The following is a 22001-nucleotide window of genomic DNA, read 5'->3' as shown; positions in this document are numbered from 1 at the left end:
CTCCTGATGGTTACCTCATTCCCCTCATTTTAAGCAAGAGCCATGCTCTATTGCCCAACTTCTTTAGCTTTTCACAACTCCTAAATCTTATTCTGCCTCAAATTTTTCAGATGGACATTTAATATTTTCCATATATTTAACACTTTCGCTAGTTTTTAATAACCAGATACATGTTCTTGTGTAATATCCTGGGAAAGTAAGAAACTCCTATATTTCGCCTCACACCATTAAAGCTTTGACAGAGAAGTATGTTGTAAGATGTCTCTATAAAATATTTTTTCAGGTCATAAGTAAATCCCATTTTACTTTGTTCACTTTATTATTGAACTTCCCTTTATATTTTTCTCTGCCTTAGATTGCAATAGATATTAAATCTGCAAAGCGAGAACTAAAGAAAGCAAGAACAGTTCTACAAATGGACGAGCTCAGATGTCGCAAACGTGTTTTAAGGAGATTGGGATTTGCTACCTCTTCTGATGTCATAGAGATGAAAGGACGAGTGGCTTGTGAGATAAGCAGGTAAAACCTGGTTGTTCCAGTAAACTGATTATAAAATGGGATACTGTTTTTTAAATGAGGGCTATTAATCTTTTAGAAAAAATAGCTGTCTTAAAATTACAAAGTTTGTACAATACCTTCTATATTAAATGCAGGTTTTGACCATGAAATTGAGAAATTAGAAAAGGAAAATTAAGGACCTCGTGGCGCAACGTTAGTGTGTCTGACTCCAGAAAAGGAAAATTTAAAAAAAAATCTCTTGGATCCCATTAATTAACATAACATTAGCTTTTGATGTATGTCCTTTTTCTATATTTTAATGAATGTGAGATTTTTACATAATTGTAATCTCAGTTTATACAGTTTTGTATCTTTTTAAAAATATGAACATTTTTCCACCTTGAAACTTACTCTAATAACCATTATTATCCTGTTATTTGTATAGGAGATTTTATTCAAGTCTTGGGCTGTAATAGGGTATTACAGCATAGCATCCCATAGGCCATAGCTTTAGATTGGATATAAGCTACTGTCTGTTTCAGTAATCTTTTGCCATATCAAAAATGATATTAAAATTGAATGACATGAAACCACAGTGTTCTTTCTGGTGATTTATGTGGGTCAGAAACTCAGGAAGGGCCCACTGGATGGTTCTGGCTTGTGGTCCCACATGACTGCCATCAGCCTGAAGGTATATCTTGTTTTGTCCGTAGTTATGACCATTATGCTCAGTGAGTCCATAAAAGACATTTTTGAAACAGTTTGTTATGTACATATCATGGCCCTAATGGACAAGGCCAGAGAATTACAGACCTTGTATATGGTTCCAATCATTGCTGGTAAAGACTTTTTCATATTCTTATTAATCATCTAGTTCAGATGTTATGAACTCAAGTATCTGCAGAGGCCTGGCAGAGACTGGCGAACAGGATAATTCTTGGCCACCAAAAGGGGGCAGTGAATACCCACCTCCAGTTAGTTGTTACAGAATAATGTGATAACAGAGTTTCCAATTTAGAAAAGCCAACAATCCAGAATTTTAGGTAAAATCTCTCTTGATTTTTAAATGTTCACAGACTAATTCAGAATCATTTTTTTAGTCACTGTGTGAGCCAAATAAAACATTACTTCAAATTAGATTTGCCCCACAGTCTTCTAGTTTTCCTTTAGCCTCTGATAAAGTTCAACTTTCCTACTCTGTAATTAAGAAACGTAAGCACCATAAGGTTAATAATTTACCTAGTATTAAATCTAGACCACAGTGGTTTACTGATTCATCTGCCAACATTAATGTTATTGAAACTATTTCTTGGTGCTGTTACATAGTATTTAATAATTAATATAGAAATTAATTTCTCTTAGGTATCTGCAGCTAGATTTAATCTTAGAAAAATGGTATTGATTTTATTCTAAAAAGAGAATATTTAGAGAGGTGGAGATAACATCATATATCAATGCATGTTACCTTTCCCGCAGATTTGCTCCTTACTCTGTTCTCTTATTTTGCTGAATAAAATCCAGATATTAAAGGCAAAAACTTGGGAGTCATCCTAGACTCCTTCTTTCTCTTTTCTCTCTCTTTTCCTTTTTTCCTGAGTAGTTTCCTCTACATTCATGCCCTTTTGACTATTCCCAGAGTATTCTTTCCAAAGCACAAATCCTTTCATGTCATTCTTTTGATAAACGTTTCTTGGCGATTCTCTGTTGCTTTTAGAATAAATTCCATAATTTAGTATGTTCTTGTTCCCTCTTTAGCCAGTCTTTTGCCACATCCCACACATTGACATTTTTCGCTTAGCATGACCTTTCTCTCACTCCCACCCCACATCCTGCTAATTCCTGCATATTTTTTCCCAAGATCTTCTGAAACTTGGTCTGAATTTCTATAATCCGATTTTAGATTCTCAACATTTTTAATATAATTGCCTGTATCAACCTCTGTTAGATCACTATCGTGTGATTATTATCTTTGTTGTCTGCCTGACACATTAGACTGTAGTTGCTTGAAATAATCTTGCCTTATTTGTATTCTTTGCTTGACTTAACTCACAGTTTATCATCAGGAACCCAAATTTAGTTTTTAACTTTATTTTTGAATAAACTATTTGTAAAGATTGCCAGTTCATGACTTTTTTTTTTCAAGTCTTCCAGAAAACAAAATTTCACTTTTTTAAAAATTTAAAAAAGAGTAACATTGTTACAGTTACTGAATGGATCACTAAACCCTTTAATAAATGTAAGATACCTTATGGAGCCTTGATTATAAAATTGTAGAAACACCATCTCTGTGTAGACTCTTTTAGCTTTTGTTGACACAGCTGAGAATTCAGAATTTTTCATTTTCCACCAATGATGACGAGGAGAAAAATAACCAAGAAAGATATTTTGCAATTACTGTATTACATAAATCAGAAGATAAACACAGAGACAAAAAACACCCTAGACAAAGTGATAATGGTGAACTTAATCATACAAGCAAAATCTCAGACCCTCAAACTCAAGAATCAGTGAGTTAATAAATATATTTCTAAGGACAAACAATTCTAAGATTCTTATTTAACTTACTCTCTTCTGTTGAACAAGAAGGACTTATGTAATGTTTTGTGATAAGTTGGACCATCCCATTTTGTTAACAAGGATTTGTAATAAGAATATTTCATATTTTATGATTTGTGCACTAAATTTTTCTTGGTAGGGTTTTTAAGTGGTCAAATACTGAAGATGTTTGTAAATATCAGGAAAGTGATAAGAAACATCATGAAAAAAATTTGTTAGACTGATTATTCTAATCTTTGTAATTTGAATCTGAATGTGAAAATGTATAATTATGGAGCAAAAAGACCTTCCTCTTCAATGAAATTATTACCTCAAAGTTTAAAAATATTATATTTTAACAATAAAGAGGAAACAAAACTAATGATTAGCTCGAAACTAAAAGAGATGTATTTAACCTTTGGAATCTGTGTTTTGACGATGCATGTGCAAAAAGAAACAAAAGTAATGATGTTGTGCCTATTAAACATGTATTTGAAATCGAGAATTATATTCACTGCATGGATGTTGTCCAGATTCTTGATTGATGAACAGCACTTTGTTGCATTCAAACGCCATTGCACACCTCGGTTATATACATTCTCAGCACCACGAAATTATGCAGTAAAATCTATGTCTGCTATGGGTACATTCTAATTAAGATTTCTAATAAAGTTGTTTTTTTATTATCCCTTTATTTTATAAATTATTTGTAAAATAAAGTTAAAAACAAAATGATCCTTGGATCCAGATAATAAATGGATAGTGATGACTGTTTTTTCTGCTATAATAATGGTTGTTTATTTCAATAAACATGTGCATTTTGGTACTTAACGAGAATGGGATCTTTATATGAAATACCCATTTTAAATTTATTATTTGTATAGTACTGGTAAATATAAAGACCTGCCATTTCCTTAGTTAAATAAATCTTTGTCGCTTTCATTGATTACTCCTTATAGTCAAATGATGCATTTTGTTAAAAACTACATCTTAAAGATGTGTGTGTACATATGTATGTTTTTATATTCTGACATTTGAAATTTATTCTCTTTTTGTGTGTGTGTGGTGGTGTAGCGCTGATGAGCTCCTTCTAACTGAGATGATGTTCAATGGCCTTTTCAATGATCTGTCTGCAGAACAGGCAACGGCACTACTAAGCTGCTTTGTGTTTCAAGAGAATGTGAGTTAATATATGTACCACATCTTATTTATTAATTCACATATACTATAATTTTAATATGGATAATTTTAATTACAAAATATTACTTCATATTTACATAATATGGGTAATATTAATTAGAAATCAGTATAACTTTAACACAAATATAATCAGATAAATAAATATACATAATTAAATGCATATTATCAGAAAGAAGAGTGAAATCGGATTTTATTTTTGGATGGCCACCATTAATTAAAGTCGAGGTTTTAAATTTGTTCTATAACTCAATGCATTGTTTGAAAGTCTAGCCTAGTAAGACAGTCCCAAAAGAAAAAGGTAAGTGAATGTGAAATTAAGCAAAATTAGTAAAAATAAAAGGGGATGGTGAGGGTGAACCCTCTTCCCAATACTGGAGAATAACTAGGAAGCCGCTGATCCTACTACCATAGTCTAAATTTTCATAGGCAGGTTTTGTGGTAGTGGCCAGAGATTTTTATTGCTGGTTTAGCAGTAATTTTTCCATGTGAGTAATTACTTCACTTTCTCCATTTCTTGAGAAAAAAAAAAAAGTGCTAATGGAATACCACAAGAACATAATCACCTTTCTACTTTAGTCCAAAAACCGATATGATTTATTTTAAAAATGTAACGTGCACGTTTAACATTTTAAATCTTAAAATTTATTAATTGTGGATGAACTGGACAGAATAAGACAGACATTAGCCTTCTAAAAATAATTTCAATATTGCTGTCTAAATTTTTAGAGGACCTTTTTTTTACCATGTGCTTTTTTTTTTTTAAATTTTATTGGGAGTACCATATACTCTTAACTTTTAAGTAAATTGTGTAAGACAAATTGCTTTTTTTAGTTCTGCCATTGATCTGTTTAACTTTTAACTACCTCTATTCATTAATCAGATAAAATACATAACTACTTTTTTAAGTAGACAGGTACTTTTCTCTCAGCTCCCTGATTACTGATTAGAATTACAGTTATAGGGGCAATGAAAACAAATAGGACAGTAATCCAAAAACAATTTATGTTCCCCTGAGAACGCGTGCTATGCATCTATGAAGTAATTTGCACATGAAGAATGCATTACTTTGCAAAATCTTGTCTGGTTGTCATATAACTTAGGTTCAAAATTTTATTTCATTAATTTCCAAGATAATTGTTAAAAATGTCAAATTTTCTTTGAACAGATCTAAGGTTTAGAGGGTATCTGAGGATTGGTGATCTTCTACCTATGGCAAACTTTGTCTTGTGGCTAATTTCTTGAATTGTGCTTTTTTTTTTTCTTAATGTGGCACTACAAAAATATAGTCCTCCAAGAGACCAAGTTTGTTACCTCTTCAAAGGAGTTGGGCTTAGCCAAAACAGGACTCTTAATTAAATATTGGGGCAGGACGTTACTATATGTGTTTAAGATTTGTTCAGTGAAATCACACTGTGTTATATGTAGTGTCATCAATTCTTATGGTGGTGCCTTTCAACATCAAGGTGAAAAATTACATTAAAAGTGACATGGAATTTTTTTGATACTTTTAAAAGAATGTTTTCTAGCCAGAAAGAAAGATAAATATAGTAAGATACTTGTTATAAATACATTGTATAGTCTGCTTGATATTCTAACTTCTATTAGAAAATGTGTTCTTTCTAAAACTATGCCCCCACATTTTTGTATCATTGAAACTAAAGTCAGCATACAGTCTTTATAGGTATCAAGTAACTACACATATTTATTGAGCACCCACTGCATGCAATGCACAGATCTAGGCTCTAGAGCTAGAGCAGAAATTTTTCCCTTCATGATACTTATATGCGAGTGGATGAAGATAACAATAAAGAAATAAAATGCACACAAATTATGTCAAATTGTGGTGAGGATTGTGGAGAAAAGTGAAGCAGAGAAGGCAGATGGGAATTTTTGAGGGGATGGTGGTTTTATTTTAAATAAGGTGATTAGAAGAGGCCTCACTGATAATTTGAATTGAGGCTTTAAAGGAGAGATGAAGAAACGAACTGCACATACCTGGTGGGAGAGCATTGGCAAAAATCATACTTAGTTTACTTATATCAAGACCAGTACCTTCTACTTACAGTGACCAGGAGAGTGGAAGCGATCGGTAACTGCTGACCATAAATAGACACTATGTCAAAGACATTTCGCACTTTTGCATTCTTTTCACTATTAACCTGAGAGGTTGAGTTCATTCTGGCCATTTTGCTTTTCATCATGCTTTTAACAGGAATAATATGGAACCTGGTTCATGATTTATTACATAATATGTATACAAGATAAAAATCAAAACCAAGTCCTATGTAAATACTGATGCTTAAAATAAAGGCATATCTATTGTAACTAACTTATAATTGCTTTTTTTAAAAAATTATAATTATTTTAAATCCTATCCCACACATGTATGCAAACCATTCTAGTAATGTTTTTTGTATAGTAAGACTAATTTTGTCAAAATTTGTACAAAAATAATTTCTTTTTTCTAATCAAAAGCCTGTAGATTTTTAGGATCTGACTTTTTACTTCTTTTTGACAGGGTAAGAAACCAACACAGAATTCTAGCAGCTTGTCTAAGTTCATTTGGCTAGTTAGTAATAGACTTGAACTCCTATTGTTCTAGTTGAGAAATTGACAAACTTTTCACTAGTGGGAAAGCAATATTAAGAATACAAACTCAGATTAAAATTTTAACTGTGTTATACAGTGTTAGAGAGATAGAAATACCTGGGTAAAAAAATTGAGGACATGTTTTTAATGTTCTTTATCACAAATTTTCAGTTTCCACAGATTGAGAGTTACCTAGAAGCCAAAATTGTTTGAAAGTCAAACTATGATAAAAGAGTTTATAATAATTTTGATGTAACTAAACTACTATGCATGTTCACAGTAGTTGCTCTCCCTCAGTTCCATTTATGGTCACGGAAAATAGCTAGTTGAGCACACTTTGCAAATTTAGTAGAGAACTATTTTCCTCTGAAATATAATAGAATATTATAATTTAGGTTGAGAGGAGTGGTATTTTTATGTACATAAACTGAGAGTTGATTAGAAACTAAATGCTTATGTCTAAAGTTTTATAATTTGATATTAATGGACATCATAAAAACTTTGTTTTGTTAAAGCAGGTAGTATGTATGTATGGCATTTTAATTTAGGTTTTTTTACATCTAATCTTTCTTTTCTTTTAGTCTAGTGAGATGCCCAAATTAACAGAGCAATTAGCAGGACCGCTTCGTCAAATGCAGGTAATATTTTTTTCTGAACTACATATTTTATGAATAGTATATTGTAAAATAAACATTTTTAAGTCTAATCATAGTATTTATCATTCAACAGAGACAGCTTCTTTCAGGATTAAAGATGTCATTTGATGTTAGTCATGTCATTTAATGCTATTTATAGCATATTATAACATTTGTGATTTTATGTTAATTAAACATTCTCCCCCACCAATGTAATAAATTGTATACAGTTGCTTTGAGTGCACATAATGTAGATAGGCTATACTAACAATTCAGTGCCTGCATTGTTTTCCTTGGGATTAAGAATGGCATCTTGATGGACTAGGATTTTATTCATTTTTCCATTCTAGTTTACAACAAAGTTTTAAAATATTCTTTATTCTAAGAACATACTTATCCCTGGGTCCTCAAAGCCACAGTAGCTATAGTAATTAATTTGTGTCTTACTATTTTCTTAGGATGAGAAATTTGTGTCTTTTTATTTTCTTACTCATTTTGTCTGCCTTTTCAACATTATGCAGAAAGATAGGGAAAGATGAACTTTTAAGACATTGAAAGAGGAATGAAAAGTGAATCATAACATAAGTCTCCTTGAATGGAACATTTAGCATCCCTTAGTATTACTAAGAAATTTAAAATTCCAGAACCACAGAAATCTTTATAGGCAAAGGTGTTTCTTTGTTTTGTTTCTTGGTTTTTTGTTGTTGTTTTTTTAATTAAAATTTATTGCAGTGACAATTGTTAGTAAAGTTACATAGGTTTCAGGTGTACACTTCTGTACTACATCATCTATATATCACAGTGTGTGTTCGCCACCCAGTCAGTTCTCCTTCCATCACCATATATTTGACCTCTTTTACCCTCATCTCCCTCCCCCCACCCTCCTTACCCTCTGGTAACCACTAAACTATTGTCTGTGTCTGTGAGTTTTTGTGTCATTAGTTTGTCTTGTTCTTTTGTTGTTTTTAGTTTTATATACCACATATCAGTGAAATCATATGGTTCTCTACTTTTTCTGTCTGACCTATTTCACTTAGCATAATAATCTCAAGATCCATCCATGTTGTCGCAAATGGCACTATTTCGTCTTTTCTTCTGGCAGAATAGTATTCCATTGTGTATATATACCACAACTTCTTTATGCAATCTATCGAAGGACACTTCAGTTGTTTCCACATCTTGGCCATCATAAATAAAGCTGCAATGAACATCGGAGCACATATAGCTTTACAGATAAATGTTTTCAGATTTTTGGGGTAGATTTTTTGCTGTGTCATATGGTCATGCTATTTTTAATGTTTTGAGGAATTTCCACACTGCCTTCCATAGCGATTGCACCAATCTGCATTCCCACCAACAGTATATGAGGGTTCCTTTTTCTCCAACACTTGTTACTATTTGTGTACTATTTGTCTTGTTGATGATAGCCATTCTAGCTGGTGTGAGGTCATATCTCATTGTGGTTTTTATATGCATTTCTCTGACAATTAGTGATGTTGAATATTTTTTCATATGTCTATTGGCCATTTGTATGTCCTCTTTGGAGAAATGTCTCTTCAGGTCCTCTGCCCATTTTTTAATTTTGGATTGTTTCTTTGTTGAGTTGTATGAGTTCCTTATATTATTTTGGATATTAACCCCTTATTTGAGGCGTTGTTTGCAAACATCTCCCATTCGGTTAGTTGCCTCTTTATTTTGTCGATGGTTTATTTTGCTGTGCAGACGCTTTTTAGTTCGATTTAGTCCCATTCGTTTATTTTAGCTTTTACTTCCCTTGCCTTTGCAGTCAAATTCATAAAATCCTCTTTGAACCCAAGGTCCATAAGGTTAGTACCTATGTTTTCTTCTATGCAGTTTATTGTTTCAAGTCTTATGTTTAGGTCTTTAATCCATTTTGAGTTAATTTTGGTACATGCTGACAGCAGTCTAGTTTCATTCTTTTGCACTTGGGTTTCCAATTCTCTCAGTTCCAGCACCATTTATTAAAGAGGCTGTCTTTTCTCCATTGTGTTTTTGGCTTCTTTGTCAAAAATTGTCTGTCCATATTTATGTGGATTTATTTCTGGGTTTTCAGTTGTATTCCATTGATCTGTGTGTGTGTTTTTCTGCCAATACAATACTGTTTTGATTGTTGTTGCCCTGTAGTATAAGCTGAAGTCAGGGAGTGTGATATTTCTAGCATTGTACTTTTTTCTTAGGATTTCTTTGGCTATTTGGGGTCTTTTGTGGTTCCATACAAAAAAATCTGATGATTTTTTTGTTTCATTTATCTAAAAAATGCCATTGGGATTTTGATGGGGATTGCATTAAATCTGTATATTGCTTTGGGTAATATGGCCATTTTAACTATTTGATTCTTTCAGCCCATGAACAAACGGAATGTTTTTCCATTTTTTTGTGTCTTCTGGCGAAGGTGTTTTTGATCGTTTCGATTACCAAGGAGAAAAGAAAGGATCTGATTTCTCATTGTGGGGAAAAAATATTCAAATTTACATTTTTTAAGCATTGGTGCGGTGAAAGCATCATTTTGCCATTGGATTTGTGTATCTCTAAACCTGTTTTGTTACTGTTTTTGTTAATGAAACAATTAGAGATTAGTTAAATGCTACTCTTGAATAATTTTAATGAAGAGTTTGTTTTTTGAAGTAAAGGTATAACTGGGTGAAAATCATGATCCTGATATATTTTTCTTAATTACTTCAACATAAGGGGGAAACTTTGCTGTTCACTTACAATTGAAAAGGCATTGTGATTCCTTAGAAGCAGAATATCCAAATTGTACGAGTATTAATAGGAAAGAAAAAGGGACCTTGTGGAATACTAAAGAAAAAAGTGATATGGGAGATCATAAGTAAGAAATTTTAAGTATATCTTTTATCTTCAAAGGAATGTGCTAAACGAATTGCAAAAGTTTCAGCAGAAGCCAAATTGGAAATTGATGAGGAAACTTACCTAAGCTCTTTCAAACCTCACTTAATGGATGTGGTATATACCTGGGCAACTGGAGCTACCTTTGCCCATATCTGCAAAATGACAGATGTCTTTGAAGGTATGGTTACATTTTGTATACATGCATTTCCTTTTGATATAGGTACATATGTATACGTACTTAGGATGACATTGTTTTAACTAAACATGAATAATACGTTATTTTTAATTTTGGTAACAAAATGGAATCTTCTGCCTATGTAGATCAAAACTATTCTCCACAAATCCTTTGTGTTATTTATTTAATAAGCATAGTCTGCTCGTTAGAAATTCCTTAGGAAACTATTTCAACAGTTTGTAATCCTGTGCCAGGTAAACAGATGATGCTGGTAAGTCATACTTGGGTATTTTTACTTTTTGGTTTGGTTCTCTTGGTAATGGCTTAATGGCTTCCTATATAATTCCACTGAAAAATAACAGTTGAAAATGTTGTTCATCATTGCATTTCAAATAACAAATGTTGCTTCAGTCAGACTTTTACTGACTGACATGAAACAGATTAGTGAGTAGAATTTTAAAAGATTGGAAAATAACTAAAGAGAAATTTTAAATGGAAAAATAAAGGCAAAGGGAATATATAAGGAGTAATTATAAGTGAATTGCAGGAAGCAAAAAAGTAAGCACAGTAGAGAAAACCATATTTAGAAATTGTATTCATTCCAAAAGGTTGGCTTAAGTAGATATTTATAGTGCTGAGTTATAAAATTAGATATTCACATTGAACTTTCTTAGAAATGAAAATAAATGAACTTGGACTTCATAGAGATTATTATAAGAATATTTTTTAAATTACTATTGCTTATAGATTTATTTTGAGAAAAATTGTATTTTTAACACATCCAATATTATATGCTTTTTAACTGGTATATTAAAGACTGATAGATTACTGAGTTTATTAATCATTGATTTTTATGATGCATAGGTTAAACATCTCTGCAGCAGAGTACTAAAATGTTCACCTGTGGGCCTTTACTCCATTATATTAACGTTGAAATTAACACACGCAAGATTTTAAGTATTAATAGTTTATTGCGTATTATTTTTTTATTATGGTATGCTGTTTTAGTCCTTTCCCTAAAGTTTATTTCTAAGCTGCCGTTAAATGATCATTTAGCAATATGGTCCCAAAATCTGCCTCTGAACATTGTATTCTGCTACTGGTAAGATCATTAAGTAGCTACTTTGTACCAGACATTATGCTAATAATAAGCACTTTATATAATTTAGATCTAATCACCAACATAGAAACTCAGGGTAGATATTTCCACTTTGCGCAAGGAGATAGTTTTTAAAAAGTAAATAATTTGGCCAAAGTATGGAAGTATAGTACGTGATAGCACTGTGATTTGATCCCTGGTCTCTGTGACTACAAGTCACATGGTAGTTGATAACTTCATCTAAACACCATAGTACCTTATTCTTGAATTTTGGATAACCTAGAGACTTCTTAAATCCCAACCTAGATTATATCATCTCCATCCATTGGAAATTCATGCCTGTAGGAATGGTACGGTCTGTAATATAGTTCATGGTAGGTAGTAACATTTGAGGATATGAGAAGAGGGAAGCATGACATACTCAGTTCACTTGAGAGCATTGCATAATACACCGGACAGAATCCAGGTAGATTTGTGACAGTTGTGTGTTTCAGAGGCACATAGGCAATCAAATACAGCGCCACCACTCTTCAGTTCAACATCTTTTTGAAACATAAGGGAAACTTAATGACTGTTTTATGCCTAAATAATTCCAAAACTTGTTAATATATAATAGCTCATGTTTATATAATATCTACTTCTCTGAAAAGTCAAACACAATGACATAAAACAATAGTGGTTCATAGGGGAGAACAGTTTTTGTTTTGTTTTTAAGAAAAATCAAGGGCAAACAGACCTGGAAATCTAGGGAACCCTATAAAATTGTTTTGTGTATTATTTTTCTGTTTTTTATACTTAAGTGGAAAATTTATCACAGTATGGAAGATCAATCTTAAACTGCTAAAATTGAAGACAGTTTGTAGTTCCACCCTGAGGAGCTGACCTTTTCCATAGCATATTAGCATTCCTGAAATCTATTTTGCTCCCTTTCAATTCCTTGGGACGATTTTTACATCACAGTTTGCTTGAGAAATATAAGTTTGAAAATTTTAGGAATTCACTTTATAACTATAACTTGAAATTTCATCTAACATCACACTTTTCATGTATTTGGGTTTGGGTGCCATTATAGCAATCAAACTTTTCCTAAAATTGGGATAGACCTGTATATTAACTCTTAAAAATGAAACATGTAATTAAACAGGAAAAAAAAAAAACAGAACCTTGCTTTACTAGGATAGTATTTCCTTTTTCCAACGTACTGTGTCTCCCTCACCCATCCCACCCCACCCCCCTTTTTTTTACCATATTATTATTTAGTTCTTCCATTTCAGAATATCCATTCTCTCCTCATCTTATAATTGTACATTCTTTATGTAATTGGAAAAATACTATAATCAAAGCATGAGCCCACAGTATGGTATTTTTACAGGCAGAAAATGACTACATTGCAACTTTTTAATGTGCTGTGCTCAAACCATATTTGTTTCTAATTAGATTCTTAATTTTCTTTTGTGCGAAAATAAAAAGGTCTGATCATATCATGTGATGAGCCTCAGAAATAGTTTTAAGTATTTTTCAGACATTAACTGGGGTTAGTTAACATAATGATGAACACCATGTGTCTGGGGGATGTCTGATGCAAGAGAAGAGTTTATACTGGGACTCAGTTGAGGAATTCTGAAGACTTCATATAAATATTTCCTCTGTTATCACCCTGGGAAAAAAATGATAGCATGTAGTTTATTTCCATCAAACTAAATTTGAATAGCAATTTAAAAAGTATTTGTATGGGTTAACGCCTGTGGTTTCAGTCTACTCATCCATGTAGTAGATGCATTGTAACCCAGACAGCGACCATTACTATTTATAAGTATATAAAATATAAACAACACTGTACTCTTCACTACACATAAAGGACTTGCTTTCCACTTAACACACATAATCAGGAAAGCTCCTGTGGCAAATTATTACTGTTTACTGCACTTCAGCCTGCCATAGATTTTTTTGAGCAGTTCTGTGTAGTGCACTCCCACACTCTGCCCGTACTACACACTCTTCTTAAATGCCTTTCATCCGTCATACGAGTAGTTTTACCCTTCCTTAGGACAGGGTATACCAATGTCATTAGGGATTTTCCAGTGGATTTGTTTTTCAGAAATACTTTGGCTAAAAATGATGGGTAATATTTTATTAATATGTATCATTTCTTTGTTTAAATTTTGCTACTAAATGACCTTGGAATAAGTACCTCACACTTAGTCATTTGATGAGTAATGACTGAGACCCGTGGGATCGGACACTGTGCTGGGTGCATGTGAGCAACAGAGCCGCTGCCCTCCAGAAAGGGTTCAGCCTAACTAAGCTGGCATCTAGTGGTGAATAGTTGCAGGAAAATATATTTGTGATCCTAACAACCTCAGGCCAAAACCATTTAAATCACCTAGATAAGAGTATTAAATCAGATTCAGGACATGAACTATGGCGAACCACTTTGGGGGACACGGGAAAGCTGGAGGTGGAAATACTATTCGGAGAAATGTGTTGCTTTCTATCCTCAATGAGAACGATGCTGTTTTGTTCAAGAACCAGATGAGCCTAATGTTCACAAAATTGCCCTTAAAGCATGTGTGCCCAAATGTCCATCAGTGGGTGAATAAATTGTTATATCCATTCAAAGGAACAGTATTCAGCTAGAAAAAGGAATGAAGGTTCTAAGGGAAAGAAGGCAGACACAAAGGCCACCTATTGTACAGTGCTTATGGTTGTATAACTCCGAATATAGTAAAAACCACTGAATTGTACACTTGATTAAAAGGGTGAATTTTATGTTATGTGAATTATATCTCACTGTGAATTCTTCAGAATGATAATGTAAACCTGAGTATTAAAAAGGTCAGTGACACTGAATTGTACACTTTAAAGTGGTGAGTTTCATGTGTATTTTACATTTTTTTTAAAGGCAATGATTAGTAAGAATTCAAGTTTATTTTCTAAAACTCTGGCAAGCCCAGATAAAAAGATTGGTAACAAATCATTAGGTTAGTGTGTTTCTGTTTCTTGTGAGGTTGACACCCTGGGGTCATGGCTTTGTAGCTTTTGTGTGGCACTTAATCTAGCTGGTCCTGATGGATGTGGCAGAATGATTTCCAAAGCTGGGAATAAGGAGAACCCTTGGACTAGAGAGAACTGTAGTAGGTAGGAAATACGCTGGATAATTCACTCGTTCGCAGCCGTTTTCATTAATCCTTGTGGGGAACAGCCTTGATGCTGAGGCTCCTGGGGCGGTGTGCACATGTGAGGACACACACTTGGTGATTAGTTGATGAGACACTGTAGCCAGTAGCCACAGCCATTGTATGTGCAACCCTATACCTCCTGGCCTGATTTTATTAATTGTTCTCATGTTATCTGAAAGTGGAACTAAATTTTCCAGAAGTTGGCGTGTTAACATAGTGTGACATGGCAGCGCTCCCTGGCTCAGATGTGCATTTACTTGCTTTAGTTTATAGCTTATCTTAGCAGTTTATTTCATATGGTTTGGCCTCTGATAACTTTTGCAGACTCTGATTATTAACAGGAGTTAGTTTGTAAAAATACCAAAACAGTATCCGGTTATCTGTAGTATTTCGTGGTACACATTTGAAGTCAGCAAAACTGTCTGTGAGAGGGGGTACCTCAGTCTCCGATGCCTTATGTAGCAGAAGACATTGTGTAGAATTTCATTTCGATTTTGAATGACTTATGAGAATCTGCTATGTTCCTTGTTTACAGTGCTATATACAGAGGGTGCCAAAAAAATATACACATTTTAAGAAATGAAAAAAACTATTGAAATTATAATATATTCCAATAACAAAAGATGAATACTAGTCATGTGTATACATATTTTTGGCACCCCCGGTATTTACGTTTTTAGCTATTACCTAATTTAATTGTCTTTGAACAGAAGTATTTGCAAAATAAATATTTAATATCTGGTTGCATAGGTAATATATATAATTAACTCCTCCATTCCTAACCCCCACCCTCTCTTCTATCTCAAAAGTTACTGTAACTGGATTTCCTCTTTCACTGCAATTGGAGTCCACCATTCCTAACAGCTAAGAACAAAAGTAACAAATACAGACAACGTTTATTGAGCTTCTTTTGAGTTGTTGACACTGGTTAAGCATTTTTCACATGTATTCATTTATTTCTTACAATAATCCATGAAGTGCTGATTCCCCCCCTTGAGCACATGGGAACGTAATGTGGAGGGCATTAAAAGATGAAAAGGAACCCTCAACACTGTGTAATGAGTGTGTCAGAAGAACTTGGTAAATGTTAATGAATTATTCCAGTGTTGCAGGGACTTAATAAGGACCTGAAGTGTGAGTTCATAGCTTGCCTTATCAGAGAGTACTGATACTCCTAACGTATGTCAGACATTCAAGTCCTAAGAGTTTTAAACTTAGGCAGGTAGCACTTAAGAGAAAGGATCCCAGGCCCCTCCTTGCTCAAGTCTGATAGAAGAGAAACTGTTTACAGCTTCAGATTTGTTACAAACACTTGTCTCAGAAGGTGTCAAGTCCAATGGGAAAACGCTTATCTCCTCTTTTGCACTTCCTTGAGGACACACTGTGTGAAGAAAGCGCTGATGAAAGAGTCTATTTAAAGTCAAGAAGAATGAATAATTGCACCTTTCAAATGACAAATCTGATCCTGTTACTCCCCTGCTTAAAAATCTCCGGTTGCATTCTCTTCACAGGATGGTATCCAAGTGCCTCAGTAGGCCAGGCTCCTGGGGTCCTGGGATAGCTGCAGTTTGCAGGCTTTTCTGCACTGCCTCAGTGATCATCCCTTGTCCGCCTGACAGACGCCTCTTCGTCCTACAGACGGGTTATATTGCTGGCCTTCACCCAAAGTTGCTCTCTTCTGCTCCCAGGGCCTTTTGTTTACTTACCTCTGTAAGAGCAAGTGTGAACACGTTATAATAAAGCCATGGCTCTTCCTACCATTAGTCCTATCAAGGATGGGAATTAAATTTTTCATCTTTGTACCGTTCCTAGTGCCTAGGAGGCAGCCAGTCAAGTCTGCTTGCTAGCAGATTTGCAACGTGGGAAGTCCCTGAAAGTACTATCAGTTAATCCCGTGTTTTCCTGCCTTGCCTCTTAACAGAAGTTCTGCTATTCCTGATTATTTCCATTTTACAAGTGATTTGTTTCCTTTTCTGTCCAGGCAGCATAATACGTTGTATGAGGCGCCTGGAAGAACTGCTTAGACAAATGTGTCAAGCAGCAAAAGCCATTGGAAACACTGAGCTGGAAAATAAATTTGCGGAAGGTCAGTATCCATTCCATAAGTGTTTCTCTAATAACTCGGGCAAATCTTGTGAGACCGGAGCTCTTGACCACAATGTAGGAGAACATTTTCAACTGTTTGGATTGCAATGGAGGGCCATCTAGTAGTGTTTAAATAACATTTTAGAGTGTCTGGGAAGGAGTTTTGAGATTTTATATATATGTATGTACAAATATTTATTGTGCACTATATGCCAGGCATTGTTCTAAGCACGAGGGGATACAGCAGTGAACAAAAAGACACAAATCCCTGCCTTCATGGAACTTACATTCTAGCACAGGGAGATAGATAATAAGTCAACAATTAAAATATATCAGATAGTGATAACTACAGAAAAAAACAAAGAGACAATAGGGAACTGGGGGGTAGATGAGATGGTCTAAGAGCCCCGTCGGAGAGTGGATTTGGGCCCTTCATTCAGGCCCATTGAGTAACAAGAAGCCAGTGAGCAAGGAGGCAGAGGAAGCAAGGAGCAGAGTGGTAGGGGTTGGAGAACTGTGAAATAATTGCGTAGCCCCCAACCCTCTGCTTTTTCCTTTGAAATGACTGGAGGTTTAGATCACAGGAGTGGTGTGCTCTGACTGGGTTTTACAAGGCAGTTCTTGCTGTTGCATTATACACAAGTCTAGAGTAGCAAGGTGGAAGCAGGAAGACCGGATCAAGAAAGGAGAGCTGGACCAAGGTAGTAGTCGTGGGAGGAGGTGTTAAAACATGTTTGGGAATAGTTTCACGCCATCTGAATACTGGCCACGTGAAGGACTGAGTTAGAGCATCAGAGATTAGCAGCAGCCATGATGCTATCCCAGGCAGCCCTAGTTATTTCTGTTGACAACTTAGTGTCCTTAGAAGTTTGCAAAAACTCGCTTATGTTTCCATTGATAGAGGCAGGCTGATATAATGATTGACTTAATCATTTAAGACTAGTTATGTAAACTTTTTAAATAAAAATTTATGGTTGTCCTTACTTCAGAAAAAATTTGACATGGGAACTGAAAATGTGTCTTCAGGTTGAAAGTTCTTTTTTTTTTTTAATAGTTTTACCCACACACACATAACGTATGTACGTACTTTAGAGTCGACATCTAAGAACAGGGGTCTGGTCTCTAAGTTCCCTGCCTCTCAGAGATGGCTGTCAACTCCTCTAGGTATCTTTCAGACCAGCAAGATTTTGTATTTTCCAGGCTGATCTTACCAATTTAATCGGGACTGTTCTACTGTCTTGACAACCCCAGTAGAAGGGAATTATGTTCTTTGTAGTCTTGAAAGTCTAAACCATATTTTCTTCTCTCTTAGGAATCACCAAAATCAAGAGAGATATTGTGTTTGCTGCCAGCCTTTACTTATAGTCATCTAAAGGAATGTAGGATTTTAAATTGTTCACCACCTGTCTGCAGTTGACTACAAATGCTACAAGTATCGACTTGGTTCTTCCATCTTACAGCAGTTGTCCTCTTAAATATCATACGTATTAAAATGTTTATCAAGCATCATTCTAAGAAAGCATATTACATACACATTTGTATATAAGCATTACATTTTTTTAATAAAAATGTACAGGTGGGGTATTGTTTTAGTGAAAGGCTTGAATTTTTTTCATTAACTTCGAGCTATTAGATAACTGTTGTGTTAAATGTATCTATATACACACAGGTAAAGTGGGCATCCAAGGTATAGCAGCAGCAGTCCTTAAAGGCTTGTACACCAGCAAGAAAGACACATCTTGCCCTCAGGTTGCAATCATTTTCCTTTAGAAAGCAGGCCAGGTTCATCCGGGTATTCTATCACCTTCATGGTTGGTGATTGTTCCGATAGTGATTCCCCGTTGTCGTCGTTGTCGTCGTCGTCGTCGGTGTTTCGTGCAGAGTTGTATGAGAGTCCTCCTCTTTTCTTTCTTTAAAAGGAGAGTTTCTCTCCTTGAAGAAATCTGATACATACACAGCCTGTATAGAACAGGTGATAGTTAGAATGGGACAAGGTATTTAACAATATAATAGAAAGTTGCAATAAGCAGTTTGCAAAAATAAACAAAACGATATATATTATCTGGCACGGGGTACAGTTAAGGATACAAAAAATTAGTGGCTAACGGGAATTTTTGTTAAAAGGGACTCTTCCAAATTGAGAGCTGCTTTGTTATGTCTTAGGCAAGTAGCTTCACCCTGCCAGCACTTAGAGTTGTTCTTCATGTAAATTAGTTTTTTTGTTTCATTACCAAAAAGAAAACTGTTTATAGTCAGAGCCTTTGTAACTTTTGTGAAGGGTCACCTAGTTTTTATCTGCTGTGTATCCTAAGATGACTTAACAACATTGGAGTTCTTATCTAGTACTAATTATTGGGCCACATTCTCTGCTTTTGCAGTTTTCTAACTGGGACATTTTTTTCTACTTATCCAAGTGTTTATCAGTATCAAGATGTAGGCTGCTGCCTTGTATACTTACAACTAATATTGCAACCAGAGCTCCTTGAATGAGTCCAGTCAACACATCACTCCAGTGGTGTTTGTAATCAGACACTCGAGAAAGGCCCACGTAAATGGATACAGCAACAAGACCAAATTGCAGTGTGGGGCGTAAGAGTCTTGCCCAGTCTGCCTTCATTCTGGCTTGAAGATAAAGCTAATAGTAAAGATAAGAAATAGAGTATTTATTATATATGGAATAGCGCTTTAGGCAAGCATTTCTTGTACTCAAGCACCTGAAAAGTTAATCCTTTTAAGCAAAATAAAACAAAAAAACTATTGCCTCAGTAACTTCTGTTTAGAAGAATTTACCTATCCAACTAGACCACGTTTCAAATTTTAAACAAGGGAAGGGAGTCCTTGTTTGTGACATTTTAGGATTTCAGGGACAGTTCTTCCCCTTCGAAGCTGTGTTATAATTCTCAGTCAAAGTCATTAGTCTTGGGACAAGACTAGCATTCTGAGCACCGGCTGCCCTCACCCTGGGCCAGGCTGTGTGTTTTCTGCCCAGCCTATCTAATGACTAAGTTTGCTTAATGCCCTCAGTTTACACACGAGAGCTCCGCTAGCCTCAAATTACTTAGCAGGGCAACTGAGACTAAATCTGAATTTATAAGTAAATACGATAATCTGCCTGAAAAATACAGGTTGTCGGTTAGTCCTTACCCTGCAAAGCAGTCTCTTCTTTCAATAGCACTTGTACCTTTCTAAATTCTATGACTTTTATTTACACTAATAAGACCTGAAAATGTCCCCCGTTTTTTCCATGTCAGCCTGCCTTTCACTTTGAGTGCATCCTTAAAGACTGTGATGTAGAAGGAATTTGGATAGTTTTCCTGTGAACTCCTTTTAGCTAATATAGTGTCATTTTTTTTAAAAAAATTTTTTAACCTAATAATTTCCAGCCAGTAAGAATGTACTTTTTAACATTCATTTTAAAATTCTGTTCAATAATTTATGACTGCATTCCTCAGAAAACAATTTATGTGGCTGTGCCCATTGGCACTGGCTTTTTAAAATAGATACACAAGTCCATTCCCAGTTCTTTGGGCACTGCTATGCGTGTGCAGTTCTCGGCAGCTGGCAGAATCTCAGGGTGTCTAATTTTATCAGGAACTTTACAGTATAAACATCTAGTTCTAAAGGAGCACACCATTTCAACGGAGTTGGACTCATTAGCTGGTTTAAGTCCTTCCTCACTTTTTTGTTTGTTGAAGCTATGAAAAAGTAAATACCAAAGGGCTTATCTCAAGATTCTGGATTTAGGAAAATAAGTTGATTCTTTGAAGCAAAGTTGGCATCTGGCAACTGAAGTGAATTAGGTAACATAACCATGCCAGTAAGATTCACCTCATTAGATCTACCTCAGTTGGAAACAATTTTAATTTTAAGAACAGTTCCTTGACTGGAGCTAAAGCCAAGTTTTGAATATTACTGTCAAAAAGTTCAGCTGTCCCTATTGGTTATTTAGCTTCCTTTTCACACAACAAAGGTATGGGTTTTTCAGGCTATAAAAATATGTATCTAGTAATTACAAATACTTACATAAATGCAGACATCTTAGGGAGAACTGCATCTATGCTAGAGATACAGGAAGAAAATACAGTAACTCTAAAATGGACGTAAGCTAGTCCTCTTGTACTTCCAACCCAAAGGAAACGCGGGTAGGACTTGAAAGATCCCCTCCTCACAGGATTCTAAGATCCCTCTGACCATGTTTCCCGTGCAAAGACTCTGACTTTGACTCGGTAGCCTCCAGATGCATGTTACGTACCGTGTTTTGCCGTGTATAATGCACATATTTTTGGTCCAAATTTGTGAGGGAAAAATAAGGATGTGTACTATACATGGGTAGTACTAATTCCATATCTATATAAATATTTTTAATTCTTTTATTTATGCTTTTATGAGTTAAAAGTGTAATTCTAGAAGTCAATAACGACTTCTGTATGCAAAATAATACCCTGGGATATAATAATTGGTTTTGTTGAACTTATGACGAACTTGCAACTACGAGTTCTTGGCTTCTACGATGCATAAATATCGTAAATTTGATACCAGTACATAAAATTTCTTGTACCTTGTATCTCCTTGTGTTCTGTAATTATTTGTTAAACATAAAATTTCTTGTACCATATGTTAAAAAGTAAATGCTAAAATTCCTTTATAATGCAAAAAACAACCTAAATGTAAACAAATAAAAATTTGAATTAAAAAAATCAAAATTAAAAAACGAAAGATGTTTTTCCCTGAAAGTTTGGGCCAAAAACATGGGTGCATGATACACGGCAAAATACGGTATTATTTTGCCCAAATTTCTTCACCATCCCTGTGGAAAGCATTAGTATTCACTTATGGAACAGTAATCAAATAAGCTCCAGTATACTTTAGGAGAAACCTGTCCCCTCTAAGTAGCTAGTTTCTCCTTACATATCTACCCAAGTATAGATTTCGCCCCCATCTGTGTGGACCCAGAGATGATTGCACCCTGAGAGGGTTCTGGGATTCCCCGATTGTGGTTATGCACCTGACCTTACCCTCTGCTTCGGGCTCTGGCTCCTCTGGTGACTAATGGTCATGGCTTGTGTGCAGGCTGTCGTCACAGAACAATTCTCAGCTCTGGGTGAGGTTGGCTAATTGAGTGTGCTTCCTATTTG

The 22001-nt window shown here is 34.8% G+C and overlaps 2 protein-coding genes across 6 annotated transcripts in view; one reads left to right on the top strand and one right to left on the bottom strand.

Moving 5' to 3' along the window:
* The window catches only part of MTREX (Mtr4 exosome RNA helicase), a 75751-nt gene extending 57290 nt beyond the window's left edge, over positions 1-18461 (top strand). The window contains exons 22-27 of one of the 2 annotated variants that reach the window (XM_081053733.1): positions 356-519; positions 4108-4213; positions 7404-7460; positions 10344-10506; positions 16763-16867; positions 18179-18461. In XM_081053733.1, coding sequence (XP_080909859.1) covers positions 356-519; positions 4108-4213; positions 7404-7460; positions 10344-10506; positions 16763-16867; positions 18179-18231 — 648 coding nt within the window. In that variant the 3' untranslated portion in view covers positions 18232-18461. Of the gene's footprint in view, positions 1-355; positions 520-4107; positions 4214-7403; positions 7461-10343; positions 10507-16762; positions 17134-18178 lie in introns of those variants that run through there. The other variant, XM_081053732.1, reaches the window with a different exon arrangement.
* PLPP1 (phospholipid phosphatase 1) overlaps positions 15654-22001 on the bottom strand; it is a 77939-nt gene continuing 71591 nt past the window's right edge. Inside the window, exons 5-7 of one of the 4 annotated variants that reach the window (XM_081053734.1) lie at positions 19325-19501; positions 18671-18825; positions 15654-16489 (exon numbers count right to left, since the gene is read on the bottom strand). In XM_081053734.1, the coding sequence (XP_080909860.1) occupies positions 18673-18825; positions 19325-19501 (330 nt within the window). In that variant the 3' untranslated portion in view covers positions 15654-16489; positions 18671-18672. Of the gene's footprint in view, positions 16490-18204; positions 18826-19324; positions 19502-22001 lie in introns of those variants that run through there. The other 3 variants (XM_081053736.1, XM_081053735.1, XM_081053737.1) reach the window with 3 other exon arrangements.

The sequence above is a fragment of the Rhinolophus hipposideros genome (genome assembly GCF_964194185.1).
Source record: "Rhinolophus hipposideros genome assembly, chromosome: 7".
Taxonomy (NCBI): Eukaryota; Metazoa; Chordata; class Mammalia; order Chiroptera; family Rhinolophidae; genus Rhinolophus; species Rhinolophus hipposideros.
Note: the sequence above shows the minus strand (reverse complement) of the source record. Positions and strands in the feature narration are given on the sequence as shown.